Raw genomic sequence first — 23,815 nt, 5'->3', positions numbered from 1 at the left:
CAAACGACCTCTGTTCATCTCTTGCCTTGAAAAGCCTACAAGGGTCACCATAAGTCAGCTGCAACTTGAGGGCACGCCACATGCAGAGAGAGTGAGTAGTCAGAACTTCATCTCTAGTTACCTCAATTGAACTAAGCAACCCAGCTCCTGCTGGCTTCCCCTCAGGCATTAGTTTAAAAGTGGCTGTGCCACCTTTTTGATATTAGGCACCAGAAGCCTGGTTCCCTTTAGGTTTAAGTAAAGGCTATCTTTAGTTCAGGTTCAGCTGGTCCCAGAAAAGGTCCCTAGTGTCTTTCTTCCCAGCACCTCTGTCTCAGCCACACATTGAAACTCCTATTGTGCCTGTCTAGCTGTCCCTGCACGTGGAACCAATAGCAATACTGAAAAATGCTACCTTGCAGGTCCTGGCAATTAACTTTCTGCCTAGTAACCTAAGGACCACACAGCCAATGTAGAAATTTATATCTCAAGAGGAATGAAGTAGGTTCTCAGGGTAGCAGGAAAGAATCAGACAAGTCAAGGACACAAGCTTACAAGTGAAGATTTTATACAAGGAATGTCAGGGATGGTTTCTGTATGTGCAATAACATGGTAGAATAGCTACATGCATGGAGAACACACAGCATGGACTACAGATTCCAATTGTATTTCCACAATATAGTCAAAAATAAACACTTAAAAGTGCAGTACCTAAATTGAAAAAAAATCTCTACAAGACTTTTAATTCCATATCTATTCCTTGAAAAAAAATTGTCAGTTTCTAGTTACAAAATACATATTCCTCACTGTGGAGATTAGATAGCAGGAATTTACTACTACATAATCCAGTTCTGTTTTGGCATGCAAGCCGAAAACTGCCACTTCTTTCCATAGGCAGAAAAAAGATTAGTTACATTGAAGTCAGCACACTTGTTCAGAAGGGACAGTCCTTTATATCACTTAATTTAATAATACAGTCCTAAAATAGGGTTTAATTAATCAAGGTATACAATGATATATTCTATAAGTGGGAGAAAGAGTGCCAGGATATCATGCCAAACTCCAGTAATGATGAGTGAAGACAGATCTCCACCAGGGGAATGTGCCATACTCATAGGAGCTAACAGGAGGAAAGGCTTTGTTCTTCAGTCTGATGGTATCTTGTTTGTTATTGCAGTAGCCAAGATCCACAGAAAAGTTGAACACTACAGTTTCACTCAGTAGTTTGATCATTCCCTCAGTGGTTCAATGCAGGGCTTGTTGAAAATAATGTTGTCCCAGTATCACCCACTCTTAAACTCATTCAGAGATTGCTGTTTTCAGATTGGTTTGATTCACACAGATCCCTTTAAGAATATATACGTAAGACTGTTTAAAGAAAACTAGTGTCCAAGATTGCTAAGCAAACACTAAACTGCAGGGTATGGAAGCTCATCCAATACTTACCTTTGCCATTAAGCCTGGAGAGTCAATAAAGAAAGTAGAGTCTATCAAATATATAGAAATGTGAGCATGAAATATCAGGCCTTACCACCCCAAAGTGCAACTGAACTAAGCTGCTGGTACACCAGCTTTAGGTTTTGTGACTCATCAGTTGATTTTGATTCAATTCCCACTAAATTTAGTGCAGTGCCCTTCCAAGACCTTAAAAACTATAATCTGTTCTGCAGCTGCACAGACTTTAAACAAGACCTGTATAACTTCAAAGAAAGAAAGTGAGGGAGCAGTCCTCTTTGTTACTCTGGCTGCTTTGAATGGTAAAGCCCTAGAAACAGAAAAATATTGTTCTACACTAGGACTTGCACAGTTGAACACATCTGCTGCATTCAGCTGCACACAAATTTGAAACAGTGGTTCCATATGGCACTTAATATTTAGTGATGGGTTCCCTATTTAAAAAACAAACCATTCTACAGGTAATTTCCTACTACATAGCCCCCTTCAGCAAAAGTTCCACTTCTCCCTACAATTCTCCTTTATTTTCAGCCTAATTAATTTCTTCCTTCTCTTTGGAGCTAGCCAGTTTTTTTAAAATAGTTACTCATCAAGTAGTCCCTACTTGGGAAGGAGAGGGGTTAAATACTACTTTTCTCTTTGTAGCCAATCGTCATTGCTTATAATATTTGCTTTACCTTCGGCATAAATTGGACTATTAAAACAATAAAAATACTAAAAAATTAGTAATGACTTTTGACTACAAATTGAAAAGTATCTGTCACATCCTCCTCTCTGAAAGATGAACTGATATGTTATAATAGACTTATGAATGCCGAGAGAAATTGGAAGTAGCCAATTAAGCTGGAAGGAGAAGGGACAGTAGCACTAAGAAACTGCAGTAATACTTTCTTTGTCCCTTTTGAACAGCATTTTAAGTTTAAAAAATTGCCAAACCCAAGGTCTTAAAAAGACAGAAAAATAAGACTGAAGGTACAAGAATGCAACAGGTTGCCCATGATCTTGTCTGGACTGTCTGTTAAAACTGGAAAAAAATGGCAATTCCAGCTAGATGGAACCATCCAAAAGCAGGCTGGAGTAAAACAAATATGAGTGATGAAACTGCAAGGGGACAAGGCCTGGGACTCCTATTCAAAAGCAGGGACCACCTCACTTTTCACAATATGAACTGTGAGAAACACAATGCTTCACACAAAGAATTTCAAAGGCACTCAAGAGGCTAGGTGTTTGACCCATTACACTTCATAAAATAGTTCCATTCACCTTTCTTCATTTAACTGTAAATAATCAATGCTTCATCAGCCAGCTGCATTCTCAGCATACTAAATTATATAATAGATATAGAGATACATACTTTTAACTGGTATATAATACACTGGATTTGGGATTCCTCATTTTACTGCAAGCTTCTCCACACTCACCCACCTTCAACTTTCAAATCAATTTGAAAACAAGCCGTGTTGGACCTGTTCAACTGAGCTATTCAGCAATCTTATTGAAAACAGCACATGAAAAGAGGCCAGAGTTCATCAACATGCACTCTGACTGTAAAAGGTTAAAAAACTGTTCTTTGTTGGTCATTGTTTTGTTTTTCTAACCCTGAGAAGCTAAGGTGTTATGGAGGACCAGAGAGGAAGCTGGGGTTAAAGGTCACCAGGCTTTTTATTGCAATTAAAGCAGACTCTGACAGGATGGTCCCAGCCACGGGAGGGGACTGCTCTGCGCTCATGGGAGCACTCGTCACAGAAACCCTGGCCACAAGCACGGCAGTGGTGTTTGGAGAGCTTGACGTTGAATTCCTTCCGGCAGTTGTGGCAGTGTAAGATTTCATGGTCAGGCACCCAGTAAGCAGGTCTGGCAGCATCCTTCACAAGCCCTGCAGAGTTATAAAAAATCCACCATGCTGTGACCATTATTAACAAAAAAGAACAAGGACTACAAAACCCATCTCTCCCTTTTCCAATACCCTACTAAAGAGACAGATTAAAATTATTATTATTATTTATTAATTTATATCCCGCCCTTCCCAACAAGTGGCTCAGGGCGGCTCACAGCATAGAATTCCACATAATAACATTTAAACATAAAACAGTTAAAATTAATTAATACATTTAAAATTATAAAATATTTAAAATTATAAGACATTTAAAACATTTAAAACATTAGGGACAGCAACCTCTAATATAACTACACCTGGATTTCTTGTATCAGCTAGTCATAGGCCAGCCGGAAGAGGGTTGTCTTACAGGCCCTGCGGAACTGAGCAAGGTCCCGCAGGGCCCTCACCTCCTCCGGCAACTGGTTCCACCAGGAGGGGGGCGCCACAGAAAAGGCCCAGTCCCTGGTGGATTTTAAGTGGGCTTCTTTTGGCCCGGGGATAACTAGGAGATTTCGAGTTCCCGATCTCAGTACTCTCTGGGGCACATGTGGGGAGAGACGGTCCTTCAGGTAGGCAGGTCCTAGGCCATATAGGGCTTTAAAGGTAATAACCAGCACCTTGTACCGGACTCGGTAAGCTATTGGCAGCCAGTGCAGATCCCGGAGCCTTGGCCGGATGTGCTCCCTTCTTGGGAGTCCTAACAACAGCCGGGCTGCGGCATTCTGCACTAGCTGTAGCCTTCGGGTTCAGCACAAAGGCAGCCCCATGTAGAGAGCATTGCAGTAGTCCAACCTCGAGGTGACTGTGGCATGGATCACTGTTGCTAGATCGTCGCGCTCCAGGAAAGGGGCCAACTGCCTTGCCCGCCTAAGATGAAAAAAGCGGACTTGGCAGTGGCTGCTATCTGAGCCTCCATCGTTAAGGAGGACTCCAATAGTACCCCCAGGCTTTTGACCCTGTCCGCCGCCGTCAGCGGCGCACCCTCAAAAGCTGGAAGGGGGACTTCCCTCCCCGGGCCCCAACGACCCAAGCAAAGGACCTCTGTCTTAGCTGGATTTAGCTTCAGCCCGCTCAGTCTGAGCCATCCAGCCACTTCCTGTAGTGCCCGGTCTAGATTTTCTGGGGCGGAGACCGGTCGGCGGTCCATAAGTAGATAGAGCTGGGTGTCATCAGCGTACTGGTGACAACCCAGCCCATACCTTCGGGCAATCTGGGCAAGGGGACGCATATAGATGTTAAATAACATCGGGGAGAGAACCACCCCCTGAGGCACTCCGCAATCAAGCGTGCGCCTCCGGGATAGTTCACCCCCAATCGCGACCCTTTGTCCCCAACCTTCGAGGAAAGAGGAAAGCCACTGTAAAGCTAACCCCTAAATCCCCGCGTCGGCGAGGCGGCGGGTCAGTAACTGATGGTCGACTGTGTCAAACGCAGCCGACAGATCCAACAACATCAGCACCGCCGAGCCGCCCCGATCCAGATGCCGTTGCAGGTCATCCACCAGGGCGACCAACACCATCTCCGTCCCATGACCCGGGCGAAAGCCGGACTGGAGTGGGTCAAGGACGGAAGCATCCTCCAGGAAAGTCTGTAACTGCATCGCCACTGCCCTCTCGATAAGCTTGCCCAAAAAGGGCAAGTTTGAGACCGGCCGATAATGCGCCAATTGGGCCGGGTCTAAGGTTGATTTTTTCAACAGGGGGCGGACCACTGCCTCTTTGAGCAGCGTTGGAAAATGCCCTTCCATCAGGGATCTATTTATGATATCCCGTACAGGATATCTAAGCTCCCTCTGGCAAGATTTAATAAGCCAGGAGGGGCAAGGGTCCAAATTGCAGGTTGTTGGGCGTGCAGATAAGAGAATCCTGTCAACTTCCTCCAGGCTGAGAGGACCAAAGCCATCCAGAACACAATCTGAAGACAGGCCCGGAGCCTCAGTTTCACTAACTGCCTCAAATATGGCGGGGGGGTCGGGGCGGAGTGACGCGATCTTATCCGCAAAAAATTTCGCAAAAGCCTCACAGCCAATCTCCAATTCAATAGAATTTGGTCTGCCTTGTGGCAGTGTCGTAAGATTCCGAATTATGTCGAACAATTGTGCCGGGCGCGAAGTTGCGGACGCAATCTTAGTCGCAAAGTATGTTTTCTTCGCGGCTTTGACTGCCATCTCATAGGATTTCAAACTCTCTCTATAGGATGTTCGAGTCACTTCGTCTCGAGTACGCCGCCATTGTCTCTCTAGTCATCTGAGTCCCCATTTTTGTTGCCGCAACTCCTGGTTAAACCAAGGTGACGGCTTCAAACGGGGGCGCAGAGGGCGCCTAGGTGCGACCTCCTCAATGGCCGTAGAGAGTCTGTCGTTCCAGGACTCTACCAGGCCATCCAGGGAGTCGCCAGTGGGCCAAGAATCCCGTAGAGCTGTTAGGAACCGTTCCGGGTCCATCAGGCTCCGCGGGCGAGCTAAAATACGCTCTCCGCCTAAACAGGCTTGGGGTGACACTTCTACACGAGCCTTGAGGGCATAGTGATCCGACCATGGCACTGCTATAGTAGCAATATCGTCCACTAAAACTCCCGTCGCGAAGACCAGGTCTAACATGTGTCCCGCCTGATGAGTGGGTGTTGTAACAACCTGGGAGAGTCCCAGTGTCGCCATGGATGACACTAGGTCCAATGCCTGAGTGGAAGCCGCGTCGTCGGCATGGACGTTGAAGTCACCCAAGACCAATAGCCTAGGGTACTCCAACGCCCAGCCCGCCGCAGCCTCCATCAGGGATGGTAAGGCGCTAGCTGGTGCGTTAGGCGGTCGGTACACCAGCCAGATTGCCAACCCCTCCCCAACATCCCACATCAGGCCGGCACATTCCACGCCTGGAATCTCCGGGGCCGGGAGAACGCTGGAGGAGTAAGCCTCTCGTATAAACCGCGCCACTCCTCCCCCCCCCGCCCGCTAGTCCGGGACTGGTGGAAGACCGAGTATCCTGGGGGGGTCATTTGGGAGAGAGCCACAGTCTCCCCATCCCGCACCCAGGTCTCGGTCACGCAAGCCAGGTCCACATCCTGCTCCAGCAGGAAATCCCGAAGGGTCATGGTTTTATTATTAATGGACCTGGCATTACATAACACCAGTGACGGAGGCGAGTACATTTGTCTGGCCACACTACCTGTCACTATCGGGATGGGACACAGGCTGGAAGGTGGCCGAGCACCACTACGTCTCAGTCCCCTTCGCCTATAAATCTGCCTGTTCCCACCGTCATACCTTCCCCTCCCCAGGAGTACCGGAATCCCCAGGCCAATCATCTACTCCTGGTGGGCACCAGTTCAACAGCTGGTGGTAAAGATACCTCTAACCTCTTTTAGTTCTTATATTCTAATTAATCACAAATGCCAACTACCAATCCATTTATTCTCTAATTTAATTTCAAATTTAAGTCCTTCAACCAACTCCCACTAACTCCTTAGCTAAGATTAATAAACCAATAAATCCCTTGGCTCCTTAATTAAAACCTCTACCCCTAATCCTCATCTATTAATTTGCCAGCAATATAACAACGTAGCTAATTAAAACTAGTTAAAAGACCAATAAATAATTAATTATCTAGTGTTACAGAATTGGTAACACTATCAAGTCTATAGGAAAGTTCACATAATTCTCATGGTGTGCTTTTATAAAGGATTAATGAACAAGTTGACATTAGGCATAAGCTTCCCGTAAGTCCACTTTAGGATGCAACCCAAAGCATATCATATCACACCAGACCCAGGAACAAGAAGATATACCATGTTGTGAGGCTTCTCATATGAGCACTTACCCTTCTGATACGAGGAAGAAGAGTTAGTTTTATACCTCACCCTTTCTGAGCAGCTTACAACCACCTTCCCTTCCTCTTCCGACAACAGACACCCTGTGTGTGGGGGGGGGGGGCTGAGAGAGTTCAAAGAGAACTGTGACTGACCCAAGGTCACCCAGCTGGCTTCATGTGGTGGAACGGGGAATCAAACCTGGTTCTCCTGATTAGAGTCCACCGCTCTTAACCACTACACCAAATGAGGAAGGCAGCACTCATGCTGATTTCCAACATCTGACCTCTCAACAGGTCAGGTCCAGTACTGTTTGACTTCATCGGAAACCCCACCCCCACAGACATCTCCATGGAAGTGTACAAAAGACCAACATCATAACCTCTTCCAATCAGAACAATAAAGAAGCAGAATTTCTGGTCTGTTGAGAAAACTTCGGCTTTTCTACAAATCTTCACTTTCCGAAACTATAAACTATGCTATGGATCTAGGCAAACTAGGCTTTGTCTTTTTCTTTGATTTCATGCATGGAATACGAACAAAAATACTGCCTTGCAAATTGGTTTTTTGTTATAGGTGGAACATCTCAAAACTGCTACTATCTTATCTTGACTGTAACCATCAACCACCAAATACAAAGCTGTTGGGAGATGCTTGCCAATGGTGCTCATTCCACATGGCTGGAATACCTCAATATTCCACTACCATGTTGTCAGACCAGTTTACATGAATCCATCTCACCCTACTTGCACCTTCCTTCTCAGAGAGTTACTGATTGGTACAAAAGGTCTATTTGACTAACCCTGCCCAAATAGATGAGCATTCACAGGACATATTACAATCCCATCTGCATGGGAAACAAGTTCCCATGCACCTGTGCGTAAAGGGGATCCGTGTTTAAGAACTACTATACACGCAAGATGCACATTTAGGACAACCTGAGCTGCCAACTGCAACTAGGAAGAAAAATCACAACACTCACAGAACCCTGACTGGAGTATTCCCTTACCTCACCAAATCCTACCTCTCTAAAAACCCAATTCTGCATCCACCTTTTGAACTGAGAAGGCAAAAAAGTTCTAAAGAGAGAAATAACACTTACCTAATGGGATGTCAATGGCAGTCACAACAGCTCCAAGAGTGTTCTGCACAGCCTCACCAACCTTCCTGGCAATCACTGTCCCCCCTTCCTCATCTGTTGGAGCTTCGGGCACATCTGTGTGACAGAAACTGCAGTTCAGAGTCGAAAGACACACATTCAGCCTGACTATTTCAAAGTTTATAAAGACACTGATGCCCCCTAATGAAAGTGCTAGTCACCAGCAGCCAGTGGTTAATATTGCAGAGGGATAATAATGTATAAATGCATAACTATAAAATAACTGCCCGGTTGAAATATAGGAGACTTCATCAGCTAGAAAACTCCCTGGGGCTGTTTTCATATAAACATTTTTCTCTGCTTTTGCTGTTGGTTTGTTTTCTTGAGCTTCCACACAATGTCATCCTCTCATGGTCCAATTTCCAGGTTTTCCCCAACCTGGGCATATTCTTGCTCAAACCTGCTTTACTTTTCAGAAAGAGCCCAGGCCAAATGCATTGACATCTGTCTGGATGAGGAGGTAGACATTTTCAGAGGCCCAATCCATACTTAAAATGCACTTTTACTTTCCTTGTCAGCCCCTAGAAATTCTTCATGAGTCTAAACTGTAGCCAAGTAGACAAGGCATATACCTAGGGTGGTATCCTCCCAGCAGTTTAATAAATATACATCTTGGATCTAAATCAAACTGCATGAATAGCAGATTGGTTGCCCTGAGGTATCTGCTTAGACATCTGGTTTGTACAAAATTTAGGTAAACGGAGGTTTAAGTGAGCCAAACGCACACAGGAGAATCCATCAAAATTAGAAGCTCTTGAATCACCTGTTTCATCTCAGAATAAGAAACTGTGTAAATAACAATTGACCCATTAATATTGGAAAAGGAAAGATGACTGCAGTATTATCTGTAAGACCACAGACAAATCAACTAAAGTATGTGGTTAGCACTCTTGAGATTTCTTGCACATTATGTTTGTGGATTCAGGATACCAGGATCAAGTGTTATTTCCTATTTTAAAAACAAGCCTTTATTATTTTCTTCTTCATCTTAATTCACATTCAAGCTTCTCTGACACACTTTGAAGTGCCATGTTACATAACTAGAACAATTTGCAGCCACAGTGAAAGCATCTGTAAATAATGGAGCAACTCAAGTACTAGAATGATGAGAAGTCATAAATGTTCTTCCTTAGCAGAAGGCACACACTATGTATATTATTCTTTAGGACCATTAAACATGAATGGTATGTTGTCTTACTACTGTTGCATAAATACATTTACTTTGGAATTAACTGGAGGAGATTAAGAAATCAGGATTTTGGCTGAATTCAATTTATATGTTGAGTAGTTTCCTCTGAGAAATAATATTTATATTCTAATACATTGAGAAATTTGGAAACCAAGTTATTCATAAAATCTTTGCAGTCCTGTGTTCTGCTTCTTTACTGTTTTGCTGTGCACTGTGCCCCTTCTTTGTGATTGCAGCCAAGAACACCTAGAGGACCAGTTTACAGTTTGTTCTCAGTGGGGAGATGACAACAGCCATCATTAAAAGCCTAACCAATACCCTAACTGAAAGCTGTAGGAGCCTCCTTGATTCACATACCTAATATGGTCATAACTGGATTACCTAATTGAACACCTCTGCTGTCATGGCAGTTGTCACATACTCGCACAGGTGTGGGTCCCCAGCCCCGCTCTGGAACAGGGCGGGTCTTGGATGAGCAACCATCGCAGAAACCTTCACCACATGACCGACAATGATGTTTAGTGTCATTATCTTTAAATGATATGCCACATTTTTTGCAGTTCTGAAAAAAACAAACAAAAAGGACCTGTTGGGTTATCTTCTTTGGTTTATATGATAAAACAAAGGAAGGATATGGGATATTTTCGGTCTCACAACGGACCAATCTAAATAGTGACACTATGATGTCTGTAGGACTACTGTGGAGAAACATCCCTCCCTAAAAGACAAATGATCTCATTCTGAAAATACCAATAACTTCGTCTCCTGAGAGAATTCAGGGGGATGTATACACATACGAATCAGCGATTAGCATTTACTGCAGTCCCAGATGTTACCTCTTTGAGTGCAAATGCATAAGGCTCAGAATGAGCAACTGTCTTGTAAGGGTCTACAATGCAGCTGCTGGCTCTGGGTTTAGCAATCAAGTCACATTGTACATGGCAGGGACCTGCACATTTTGCAAAACAGGAAGCTGAATGCAGCCACATATGGTGATTTACCTGAGATTCAATAAACCTCCTGGTTTTAGTGTCTCTCTGGGAGCTGAAAACCAGGAGATGGCCAAGCACTGACTAAGGCCCAGGGCATGGCTGGTGAGATGTTGTACAGGCCTGATACACAGTGCCAACTAGTGCCACAAATATAGAACAAATACACAAGCCCCACCACCAGATAGGTGCTCTTTTAGCCAGATGCCAGAATGCAATTCATTCCATGTGTGGGTACCTTTTAAAATCAAAACACAATAGCAGGAATAAAAATTTACACCTGCAGCTTTTCTAGTTGGTATGGTTGAGCTCGTAATTGTGTCACCTTAGTATTTCCAATCTACCCAGTTTCTAGCTCACTAAACCTGAACAGGAAGAGTCAGATTCACCATCACTGTCAACATGTAGAATCAGAGCCCAAGGGTTCAGATTGCCTATATACACCAATGCTGGATCATGGAAGCTAGTACTTCTAGCAAGTAGGTGGACCAGTCACTGGAAAGAGATAGACAATTCACGTAAAATACAGAAACAGCACACCAAAGAAAGGAGATCAAGACAGAGTGTTTCATGCTAAAGTCTCATAATTGTATTAAAGTGGTTTCTACAGAGACAGCAGTGGGTTATCATTTAACATGAGTCTTGTAATTAAGCAGGGCAATATTGGTCACCTATTATCTGATTCATTAGCATAAGATTCCGCAATATTCTCTCCCCCATTCACCCCAACATACTGCCTCTCCCCAGTCCCAGAATTCAAGAGGGAGTCAGAACTGTCTCAGCTCTGGAATATATACAGAGAGCCATGAGAGAGCTGGGCCTTTCCAGCTCAGGAATATGTACAGAGAGCCATGAGAGATGGACAGCTGACACTGATGCTGAGCTCTTTCTCCTGAGAAACACAACTGATTACTGTTCCCTTTCAGAGGTAAAGGAAACAGAAACTAGACCACCAGGAAGCATGAAGGAAACAGAAACCAGACCACCAGGAAGCATTAAGAACATACAAAAAGTCCTGCTGCATCAGACCAGTGGTCCATCTAGTCCAATATCCTGTCTCACATTGTGGCTGTGATGGACTGTCAAGGCTTAATGCCTAACAGAATCATAGAACCTTTGAGTGACAGGCTGTTCAGATGGAATTCTGTTGAGAGAGTCAGTTAAGAAATGACAGTTGCGAACTGACAGTTGAAGACGAGATAGTTAAGCAGCGACTGTGGACTGGGAAGGAGGCTAAGAGAGTAGATTGAGGAGGATTCTCATTCAAGCCAAAAGAGAAATTATTTTTAATAAAGAGAAGTGATCCCTGCCTAGTTAAGAATGGAAATAGCTTCCAAAAAAGAGGAATAATCCCTGATATGTGTATAAAGAAGGATTCTGGGAACTTGGTTGTATGTTCCTGCCTTCTATACATTACGTGTTGGTGAAACTCAGGAACCTATTTGTGAGTGTTTAAGCAGAAAAGAAAGCTTCTCACATAAAAGTTTTAAAGACCTTGTTGAACAGCAGAAACACTTACTTGTTGGCAACAAATTATCTGGCTACAAAGCTGCCTCAGTTTTATTATCTGTTCACCTCACACATCCTATACGTAATTCCACCTCATACATCCTACACCTGATTCCTGACTTTTAAAACATTTTGTTTATTTTGAATCCTCAAAAGCCTCTCATGCTATTTTAAAAACAGAATATAAGAAGGTGATTTTGTCTCTTCCCTCAGTTCCCTGGGCTGGGACAGAATCCATCCATCCATCTTGACTGGGTGGGACAGCCACAGACAAACAAATAAGAAGAAAACAGATAAAAGGGCTGTTCAGCAAGAATTAGAATGCATTTAACAGACCGCTGGTTTTTATGTCTTATGTTTTATTAATTTATTGTTTTAATCCTTACTATGTAAATGTTTTTAAGATAAACTTATGTAAGTTTATGTGTTGTGAGCCGCCCTGAGCCACTTCGGTGGGAAGGGCGGGATATAAGTCAAAATATAAATAAATAAATAAATAAATAAATAAATAAATAAATAAATAAATAAATAAATAAATAAATAAATAAAGAAGATAGAAGGGAAAATCCTGCACATGAGGGAGGGAAGAGGGCGAGATCATCATAGTGGCCATGGCCACCTAGTTCCTGCTATGAAGATACACCATGGGCTTTTATGCTCTCTTGCTAAAAAGGAAAAAGTGGCTAAATGGCTGGCTCAGTCCAGCTGAAGAACATAACAGGTCTGCCAGGAATAACACTGTCTTTCTGTCCCTCTCTCTTCAGCAGGGGGAGAGGGATAGGAAAACAAGCAGGCAACACTACGGGACTTAACCAGCTAGCAAATGCACCAAGCCTGGCAGGTCTCTCCTTTTATTTCTTTTTCTGTCCTACATAGGACAGAGCATTTGCTCCAGAGGTAGCAGTTCTCCGCCCCCCGCCCCTCCTGCTTATCCAAGGAGGAGGAAAGAGCCCACCATCATGTAGCTTTAGATATGGAATGCCTAGCTGTTTCTCTCACTCTTTGGGAAACAGGGGAAAAAGAATACTCATATGGGAGGCTGCATACAGGACTGCCTTGTCCGGGCGTATTTACTCTCCCCAGGCAAGCAGTTATCTGTAAGCCTACAAAACACTGAGGGCAACAGATTTTTAGAACACAAAATACGATCAAATCAAACCATAACTGTCATCATTTTGGGACATGGAGAAATTGTAGAAAATGAATATGCTATCATGTAAATAGGAGCAGGTTTCTTTATTTTTTTTGCTTTTTTGTATTTTTCATGTGTGTTTGTGTGTGTGTGTGCATGTGTCTGCATCTGAAAGTCGTGTCAACCTCAGGTAACTGACCCCGATTGGGGGTCTGGAGGATATTCAGGGAGGTGGCTAAATAAACCTGCCTCTGCCTCCCATCAGGCTCCCATCCAAGGACTAACCACTGTCACCCCTGCTTAGTTTCCCAAGATTTGACAAGATCAGCTTGCCTGGGCTATCTAGGTCAGGGCAATAGGGGCAGGTTTCTGATCAGCATGCAAGTATAGTGGCTGCTAGATACCAGAATCTGGGAATTGGGTTTCCAGTAGGCTGGAGCAATTTGATCTGTAAGCCAAGATGTCACAGCTTTTGTGGGTCCCAGGCTCAACTCTGACACTGACTGAGCCATGAAGTTCATCCCATCTATGAGGCGCTGGGCAGCATTGTTATTGTCCTTCAGAAATCCATCTGTCTGCAACAAAAATGAACACTTAGTACAATCTAATCATGCAAGCCTCCTTCTGATATGCCACACTCAATTAAAAAGCAAACATAGGAAGATGTATGCCATGCTGTGGAGACCAGGGATGGTTTTACTGGGGCAACTGGATTCAAGTGGAGTCCTTGTAAATAAGACTCATTGCTGACCATGACACTTCGCAACATGATGCAACTTTCTTTTGAGGACTTCAAAATAATGGCTCTAATTGAGGACATAAAAGGTTCCAACATATTTTGTGCTCCCTGAACTGGATTCTAACTTCCAAACTGCAGGAAGGGGCTCTTCCTCACTTTCCCAAAAATCCTGTTCAGAGGACTTGGGGACTCTTGAGAATAATATATCAAAGATTTCAGGTTTTCACAGCTGGTAACATCATTAGGGTTTGTAGAATCTTTTGGGCTCAAGTGCCGTGTTCTACTGGAGAAAGTTTTTCTTCCAGACGTTTTCTTCCAGACGCCACTGAGGATGTTCTCCACAGCCGAGAACGAAACGTTTGGAAGAAAAACTTTCTCCAGTAGAACACGGCACTTGAGCCCGAAAGATTCTACAAACCCTAATAATATATTACACAGCAAAGGAAGGGGGAGTTGCAGTAAAAAGTGGAAAGAACAAGTGAAATTTGTTCCCTTTGCATGAGCTGAGGAAGCCTTGAGCCATAGTTGCTCCCCTGTGGATGAATAAAAGGTAGTGATTTTTATCCAATTCTTCCTCCTTACTGCAGTCCCCAAGTCAAGTGGTACTCTGCACAATTTTTCAGGAAATACAGGGGCAAAATCTGCATCTGAAAACTTTCATTTGTAGGAGGATCCAATCCACCCTTCACTTTGCTTTGAAATCCATGTCCTAGGCAAAAAAAGTTGGGCTCTAAAGAGGAGACAAGAAGATTGTGTAATACAGCAAATACTTGTGTTATCTGGGAAACAGAGACTTGTTGGGTTTTCTAATCCATGTTTCGAAGTGGAGCTAAGCTTTTAAACGTCCGGACATGCAGTGTCTTTGACAACTTTGTAAGGCCCCCATGCAACCCTGCAAAGGTACACTGGGAAAAAGACATCCCTCACAACCCTCCACTTCCAATTATTTCATAGTACACGTGCCAGATTTGCTTGGCCCAGGAATGGGCCAGAGTGAGGTCTGGAAGTGTACAGTATAAACCAAGATGGAGTAGGACTAAACAAAATGGCAGCTAAAGGACAGATCTATGCTTGTTATTTTGGGAGGTGGCTGTAGGGTGTCTCCAGGCTACAAGTTTCCCCCCCCCATCTAAAACAAAACTATTGTGGAGACCACAGGAAAGGCAAAATTCCTCCTTAACACAAAAGCTCAACACCTTTGGATCCTCCCTTCCTAATCCTGTCACTTTAATTAATGGTACATCCCCACCACTGGGTAGCCTTTTCTCCCAGCAATCTAGGATCGGCAAACATTAGCATTTTTACCTTCTTGTACAAATTATACCAAGAGACATTTACAGTCCATGTTTACACCCAGAAACCCACCCTCTCACACAGATATAATTATGGCAACTTCTTTGTCTCTTCCTAGGAGCCCCATTCAGCATTCCCCAGCATATCATTTTACTCCCAGTTAATCTAATCCGTACATTGTTTTAGTGGGCAGGTACATCAGCATGCCTCCCAGGTAATGTTTTAGCCTATATCTAGACTAGCAGTTCCCATTGTGTCTGTGTCTTGTCTTGCACCCCCAAACTCTGTTTGGGCCACTTTCCATATTCATATCCTCTGCTTCATGGACTCCTGGACCTCTGAATGGTAACTATGTTTTCCCCCAATCCCTGCTATATCCCTCTCACCCCTATATTTTCTGTTAAACTTGTATGTTTGTTTTCAGTACAAATCTATTTTCTGTATGTGTGGATTACTTTAATATTTTCTATTAATAAAACAACCTCCCTTGGTTAAGCAACAGTCTTCTGAGAGTTCTCAAAGGAACAATCCTGGTAGACAACTGGTGTAACGACCCCCTGTTACTGCCTCTCGCAAGCCGAAGTCTTCTTAAGAGCTAATATCCCCCCAAATATTAGGAGATACACACACACCCATTCCAGTAACAACCTCTGGAATGGCACGGTTTAACACTTAAGGGACAGAAAGCTTATCACTGTGACAGTCTGAACACTTTGTTTCTGTGGGCCTTGGAAAAATAACTAGTCCACACAAACAGACTTACTCCTGGCCAGACGTGCACAATTTCTGTCCTCACTACGGTGTCCACAGGATCTTGGTTCCCAAACCAGTACTGTCTACTGCGGTACACAACTCCACAGTTGGGGCACTCTATCACATACCTGCAGCCAGGAAAAAAGACAATCACTCAAGAACACCTCAACAAGTGACAAGAACAGGGGTTTATAAAGAAAGGAAGACAACAGTCCTTCTGCACCCCCATACTTACCCTGACCAGGCATATTTGGCAAGGCCCATCCAAGGGGAATCAGTGGAAGCAGATGTTTTTGGCACCACCCTAACCTCATTCCCATGTTCGTAACAGGCCTGGAATGGAAGAGATCCATTAAAGTTCAAATCCCAAAGGACAGTTTTTGTATGCACATGAAGAGGAAGTATGCTTTCCAATAAACTACTTTCCAAATGGCGGCAAACTGAAAATCCCATAATGTGAACATTTGTATAAAACCATAACAACATAAAAAGGGTGAAAAGGCTGCAATTTTACCATTCCTAAGCACAAGACAGAAACTGCCTAACTTGTTACCCATCAAGGGTGCAATACTTCTTGGGGGTTTCTTCTTGCCTGCCTGGGGCTGCAGAAATGAGAGGGGATGTGTGTCAAGAATTTGACAGGATGAAGGACCACAATCAGTTTGCTGGGTTACAAGTTATACATGTCTCCTGTAGCTTCTGTACAATCCCCTGCATCTTCCAGCTCCTGGAGTCCCATTTTGCTTGCTCCACTGACCTTGCAGGTATACACCCTGTTATCATATTGATGGGTATATCGACAGCGACTCTTGGCTATATGAGGAACCCCTTCTTTTGCATGGTTCATGCTGTTCTTACATCCACACCTGGAATTTCAAATCAAGCAAAGAAAAGTTCAGAGAAAAGCCTGGGTATTAGCAAAACAAATCTCAGAACAACAGTAACTTGGACTGAGGCTCATTTAGAGAGTTTTCCTCCTGTCATTGAGTCAGTAAATCTCCCTCCTGTGTATGCGTGTGAGACCGGGGCGGGGGGGAATGAAAGATTTCATCAAGTATGAAAAAGAGGGAAAAGTATACACGCTCATTTAGCATGACAGCAGAAAGCAATACACAGCAAAAGCCAGTTGGCTACATCGTATTTTGGCATCATAGTACTTTCTATATGATCTACAGTTAGGTGGGATCATGTTCAAGAAAAAAGTAATTCCTCTTTTGTAGAATGTATGGCACATAGACAGTTGCTAGTAGGCAATGAATGGCTACAGTGAAATGAGGAAAGTTTTGGAGGAGAGTGTGAAAAACATTTCCGTTAACCCCTCCCTTCACCAAAGCAGGAACTGCTCACAAGTGAACATTTGGTGCAGCTTTATTTTTATTATTATAATTATCTGTTTATTTATATTCCACCCATTCCCCATACAGGCTCAGAGCAGAGCACAACATGAATAATAAAATCACAATAAAATCAACATAACAATAAAACTGTATAACAGTAAAAACCGATTACGATGTTCAGTCCAACAGAATAGTTCAGCAGGACCAAGATGGTATAACAATACGATGCAGCCAAACAGCGCAGTAGGATAGTACAGTAGGGGAGGGCAACCAATCTAGTGAACAGATGCCCTCCACCTCATCCAAAAACCTGGCAGAACAGCTCCGTTTTACAGGCCCTACGAAAGGCTAACAAGCCAGGTAGGGCCTGGATCTCCATAGGGAGCTGATTCCACCAGGTTGGGGTCAGGACCAAGAAAGACCTGGCCCTGGTAGAGGCAAGACAGGCACCTCTTGGGCTGGGGATGGTCAGAAGATCTTGGGAGGCCGAGCAAAGTGACCTCTATGGGCATATATGGGAAGAGATGGCCCCACAGGTATGCTGATCCCAGGCCGCGTAAGACTTTAAAAGTCAGAACTAACACCTTGAAACAGATCCAGTACTCTATAGGCAGCCAGTGCAGGACACAGCACCCACCACATGCTCACCCATACAGGCGATGCAGTCAGCAGACTTACTTCATAGAATGGAACTCCATCAACCTTACAAAGAAGCTTGCTCTAGTACAGACTGATATTTCCTTTCTTACAAAATATCAACACCTGGATATTACACCAAAGGGACTGAGAATTAAGAATCCTCTGCAATCCATTTATCCTACGAACTATGAACTATTGTCAACCTGTCACAGCACAGACTCAGCCCAGCAGAGGAATCAGTTTTTTCACATGGACTTTCATTCTGCCTTACCCAATCGACACAGATGATTCAGCTCTGCGGGGACCTGAAGGAGTACTTTCAACATATGCAAAAACAGAACAAGAAGGAACAAGCAGCATCTTCACAACATACCATCACACAATCTACTGGAGAGCAGCTACCATTTGTGCACTCTCCCTGAGTGACCTGAAGGGCTGTCAACCTTCTTGCTTCACAGTAGGCCACAGACAATCTCAGGAACAGTCCAGATATTATAATGAAAGGAGCTGTTGTCATCATGAATAGATTAGACTACAGCTAGGAAGCTCAAAGACAACTCTCAAATACTGCTTTTAAGACTCAGACCCCACACAGGAATACAACAAAGTGAAACAAGACTATAAAGGAATTACCTCTGCACATTCAGGAACGAATCTTTCCTGACAATGAACCAGAGATTCATGAACCATCAACCTGACAATGAACCAGAGATTGCCTTGTCTTTCAGGTTCATGCACATGCATATATAAAACACAAAAACCAGAAACAAACAAAAAGAATCACAAGACTGAGAAATCTGTACTGAAATTCAACCTCCCAGGACATTCAAGGGGTGACCTCAAAGTACCTGTTTCATTGCAAAGGGACTTTAAGAGCAGACTAGAAAGGGAAATTGCTGAGTTGAGTTATTACAACAGTCAGAACAATAGAATCCCCAGGACTTAACAGGGATATTGGTTCCTTATCTCACTACATATTGTTAACCTCATTCAGCTCTTACATCTGTATTCTCACCAATCTCCTAGAAGGGTCATACATTCTCTTTATTTCTTATTTGGAATAATATATTAGAATAGTAGTTTGTAATGTAATGAATAGTAGAATGCAATATAATTTGTAATGGTAGATTGGAATGTATTTCTCTGGTCTGGGGACAAGGGAGATAACTACACAGCCAATCGCCCCACTTCAAAGAAGATGCTGTAAGGTTGACTCCGTGCTTCAGAGGAGATGGCTGGAACGTAATGGCAGGGTCTTAGTTAATTACTGTCAGCATTCCACAATTAAGGATACATCTGCCCATCAATTTCCAATTTTAGCATATTTATTTCCCTCACTATGTTTCCCCCCCAGAATTGAACCCAAACAAATGGTAACCATATAAACTAACCTTGTTGTTCCTGTTCTGACCTTGAATCTATTAAACATCTTCATTATTTTGTATGCTAATTCACTGCTCACCCTCTACCAATATGTATGGACTGGTAATTTCCATTGTATGTGAAGAAGTGTGTATGCACATGAAAGCTTATACTTCGAATAAAACTTTGTTGGTCTTTGTTGGTCACTGCTACTCCACTACTACGCTCTAAATGGTTTACCCAGATTTTTCAGGCCACTGGGTCTTCAAAAGCGAGGGGAGTAGCAATTCTAATTTCTAAAACCGCATCATTTAGTTTGCAAGGCATAAAAGCTGACCCTAATGGTAGGTTTGTATTTGTAAAAGGTATGCTAAACGGTCACTTGATAACTATTGCATCTATCTACTCTCCGAACAGTGGGCAGTTGGAGTTCCTGGAGGACACCTTTGCTGACCTGATGGGATTTAAACAGGGGGAACTCATTATCGGTGGAGACCTGAACTTCATTGTGGATCCTTCTCTTGACAGATCGGGTAGCAGTGCGACTAAACTCAGGTTACTTAAAAAGACTGGTCTTTCTGATCTTTTTCAATCGTTCAATGTGGTGGACGTCTGGAGGTCACTCAATCAGGGAGCAAGGGATTATACCTTCTTTTCCCATGTGCACAACTCTTATTCTAGGATTGACTATATTTTAGTTTCGCCAAAGCTTCTAAAGTCTATCCATAATGTTGATATTGGTTCAAGAAATATTTCTGACCACTCTTCAGTGTCAGGAGAATTGGAGTTTTTGTGTACTGATAATAAAGGACCCTCGTGGACTCTAAACAAACTACTTCTCTCTAAAGAGAGTGTGTGTGGGAAAATTAGGAAATCGATACAAGAATATTTTTTATATAATGGAAATTGTGGAGTCTCTCAACAACTTATTTGGGATGCATTTAAGGCTGTAATTAGGGGTAGTCTTATCTCAATTGCAGCAGCCTGTCATAAGGAAAGGTGCACCAAAATAAAAGAGCATCAACTTAAAATAGCAGAGCTGGAAAAGAAGCATATTAAATTTGGTGGAAAAAAATTGCTAAAAAAACTAACATTGGAAAGGAATAAATTGGAGCTGCTAGAAACCTCTGACATACAAAAAAAATTACTGTATCTTAAACAAAAATTTGTTACCAAAACTCCACAATCTCCGAGATTTTTGAAGTTTAGGTTACATCAAAAGAGTGCATCTACAATAATCCATTCTGTTCGCTCACCCATAGGAGAAACTTGTGTAACACCTCATGATATCACCAAGGTTTTTCAGGATTACTACTCCGCCCTATATTCCTCCTCTATTGAGGATGACCTGGACTTCAAAACTTTTCTAAAAAATACTAAATTTGACAGGAAATTATCAAAAGAGGACTCTGACTTCATGGACAGGTCAATTTCGGAATCAGAAATTATGGAAGCAATCTCGTCTATTAAAAACAATAAGGCTACGGGTAAAGACGGGCTTCCGATAGAATTTTATAAGAAATTTAGTTCTGAAGTGTTGCAACCCCTCTTGAAAACATGTAATTTGGCTATGGAATCGGGTACCCTTCCAGACTCATGGAGGGACTCAAAAATGATCGTGATTCATAAAGAGGGAAAAGATAAACAGAACCCCAAATCTTATAGGCCAATTTCAATATTGAATCACGACTTTAAAATATTTTCAACCATACTTGCCCGTAGACTAAATAAAATTATTTGTTCCTATGTCCATGAAGATCAAGCAGGGTTTATCCCTGGTCGCTCTATCTCTGATAATATCCGGAAAACTCTTAATTTAATACACTTTGGAAAGTCATCTAAATTAACCTCATTAATTCTCTCACTGGATGCGGAGAAAGCGTTCGACATGCTTGAAATCAAATACCTGAAAGCGGTCCTAAATCATATGGGCTTTGGCCCAAACTTTCTTAATTCAATTGCGGCTATTTATAAAAATCCTAGAATGCAACTAACTATCAATAGTTATAGATCAGAAGAAATACAGTTGACCAGGGGTACACGTCAGGGATGTCCACTTTCTCCAATTCTATTTGCCATTTTGTTGGAACCACTAGCACATCTAATAAGGTCAGATCCTGAAACTGAAGGCATTGAAGTGAGAGGCACCTCTCATAAAATCAGTCTCTTTGCCGATGATACTGTTTTTTATTTGACTAACCCGGTGCAATCTCTAACAAAACTAATGAAAACTTTAACCCTATTTAAGAAATTTTCAGGTTTAACTATTAATATGTCTAAATCAGAGTTGTTCCCGATTCATGTGCCTCCCGACATCTATCTACAAATAGAGCAGCTTTTCCCTTTTAAATGGGTGTCTAGATCGTGGCGTCATTTAGGGATTCATATCCCTTTAGAATTGTCTAAATTGTTCGAGGCCAACTTTAAACAGCTGGTCTCATCTATTAAAACCAAGCTAGCTATTTGGGCAAAATTACAGCTCAACCTGATTGAAAAGATCGATGTATTAAAAACGTTTGTTCTTCCCAAATTTCTTTTTTTATTCCAAAATCTACCTATTCCTAACAGGGATATGAAGTCCTGGCAGCAATGCCTATCTTCCTTCGTTTGGAATAATAAAAAACCTAGAATCTCATATAATGTTTTATCCAGGCCAATAGATAAGGGAGGGTTGGCAGCACCGCTTCTGAACAACTATTATGTGGCAGCTCAGCTACGTAATGTTTTGCTTTATGCAAAGAAGGTAAGCCACTCACCCTGGATCCAAATCGAGTCAACCAGTATATACCCTCTACATCTGAGGGAATTCCTTTGGATTTCCAGGGCTGAGAGGAGCAAAGTATTGCTAACTAACCCGTTCTTAGGGCACACTTTGAAGACATGGGACAATTTCAGAGCATCCGTAGTTCAACCCTCCACTCCGATAATGACCTTTTGGGGCCAGCATTGGTTTCCTCCGGGAACTTCTGAGAGTAGTTTTAAAACTTGGAGACGGCTCAACATTATACGAATTGCAGATGTTAGTCTAAAAGGGAAAATGCTTACCCGGTCCCAATTAGAGTCCAAATATAAAACTACTATACCCTGGTATGAATACCATCAACTCCACGACACTCTGCACAAGGTAATTCTTGTCATGTTATCTACAGACCATCTGAATTCTTTTGAAAAACTAGTGTTAAATGAAAACTCAAATATGAGAGGTGTGATTTCAAAAATTTATAATTTATTAAATTTTAAAAACTGGTCACAAGAGTCAAATCAGCAGAAGAGGTGGAACAAGGACTGCTTCCTTGACTTGTCCGCAGAACAATGGTCCAACATCTGGTCTTCTTCAATATGCAAATCCAGATGCACCAACTTTAAGCTTCAACAGTACAAACTCACTTCACGGTGGTACTTAACTCCCTTATCGTTGAGTCATGCTAGATCAGGCCTCACTCCCCTGTGTTGGAAGGGATGTGGTGAGATTGGATCTTTCTCCCACTGTTGGTGGTTCTGTCCGAAAGTACAGGCCTATTGGAAAGTCTTGCTAAACAAAATTGAAGCCATCACTAATGAACACATTCCTTGCACTCCTGAGTCAATACTACTCAATTACTGGCCGAATAATAATTACACCAAACAAAAAACAGAACTTATTTCTCTTTTAATTTTGGCTGGGAAAGCTCTGTTAGCAAAATATTGGAAAACTACAAGAATTCCTTCAATTACCCTTTGGTTTCAGAAAGTGTGGGAAATAGTTATTCAGGATAAAATTGCGTCGCAACTTATTTTTAATGATAATCCCAAAGCAGGGGAGAATTTCATCGAAAAATGGTTTATTTTTTTTATTATATAAATGCTAACTCATCCAAAAAAAATGAAATGCCTAAGAAATATTTAAACTTTGTCTTATTTTAATTTAAAGACTCTTTGATGGGTTCTCTGAGCTTGGCTGTGGAGTTTGGAGCAGTAGTACAAGGGTTTTTTTTTTCTTTTCCCCCCTTTCTTTTCTCCCTATACATTGTGTCAGTGTTTGAATTTAAGTTGTATTTGTATTGAAAAGTGTTGTTTATTGAAAAATAAAAATTTTGAGTTAAAAAAAAAAAAAGATGTCACTGGACTCAAACTGTTCCTTTATTCTTCAAACATTCTTAAAACTACAAAGACCATCACTATCACCAAAGAATGAGACGGTAAAGGTATACAGAGATCTAATTCAGCAGTATAATGGAGAAGATGAACGTGGAAAGAAACGAACAAAAACTTTGCAAGGGGCACAGAAGGAATTAACAATGACTGGACAATGGCAAAATCACAACAATTTGGCAGCAGCATCCACAGGAGAAGATTTTGGAAGGCCACTGCTTTCACTGTTTGCTTCTTGAAGGTTAATGTGCAGTTCTACTGCCATGAACACTAATTAGAGGGGCAAAAGGAATGAGGTGAAATTACAGTAAGGTGTGAGAACAACTGAATGCCCACCAGTCTACAGACCAGACAACAGACCAGGAATAAGCAGCAAGTGCAGAATGTCAAACAAAAGCACTTTTCAGATATTGTATGCATCCTGCATCTTCCAAGAACACAAGGAAGAAGGCATGTAGAAATCTGT

General features: G+C 42.4%; 1 protein-coding gene across 2 annotated transcripts in view; it reads right to left on the bottom strand.

Moving 5' to 3' along the window:
• Positions 1-530: 530 nt before the first annotated feature.
• The window catches only part of ZFYVE1 (zinc finger FYVE-type containing 1), a 38,557-nt gene continuing 15,272 nt past the window's right edge, over positions 531-23,815 (bottom strand). The window contains exons 6-12 of one of the 2 annotated variants that reach the window (XM_060261962.1): positions 16,638-16,746; positions 16,116-16,213; positions 15,891-16,008; positions 13,500-13,670; positions 9,823-10,027; positions 8,220-8,333; positions 531-3,310 (exon numbers count right to left, since the gene is read on the bottom strand). In XM_060261962.1, coding sequence (XP_060117945.1) covers positions 3,078-3,310; positions 8,220-8,333; positions 9,823-10,027; positions 13,500-13,670; positions 15,891-16,008; positions 16,116-16,213; positions 16,638-16,746 — 1,048 coding nt within the window. In that variant the 3' untranslated portion in view covers positions 531-3,077. The remainder of the gene's footprint in view (positions 3,311-8,219; positions 8,334-9,822; positions 10,028-13,499; positions 13,671-15,890; positions 16,009-16,115; positions 16,214-16,637; positions 16,747-23,815) is intronic. The other variant, XM_060261963.1, reaches the window with a different exon arrangement.

The sequence above is a fragment of the Heteronotia binoei genome, chromosome 21, assembly GCF_032191835.1.
Source record: "Heteronotia binoei isolate CCM8104 ecotype False Entrance Well chromosome 21, APGP_CSIRO_Hbin_v1, whole genome shotgun sequence".
NCBI lineage: Eukaryota > Metazoa > Chordata > Lepidosauria > Squamata > Gekkonidae > Heteronotia > Heteronotia binoei.
Note: the sequence above shows the minus strand (reverse complement) of the source record. Positions and strands in the feature narration are given on the sequence as shown.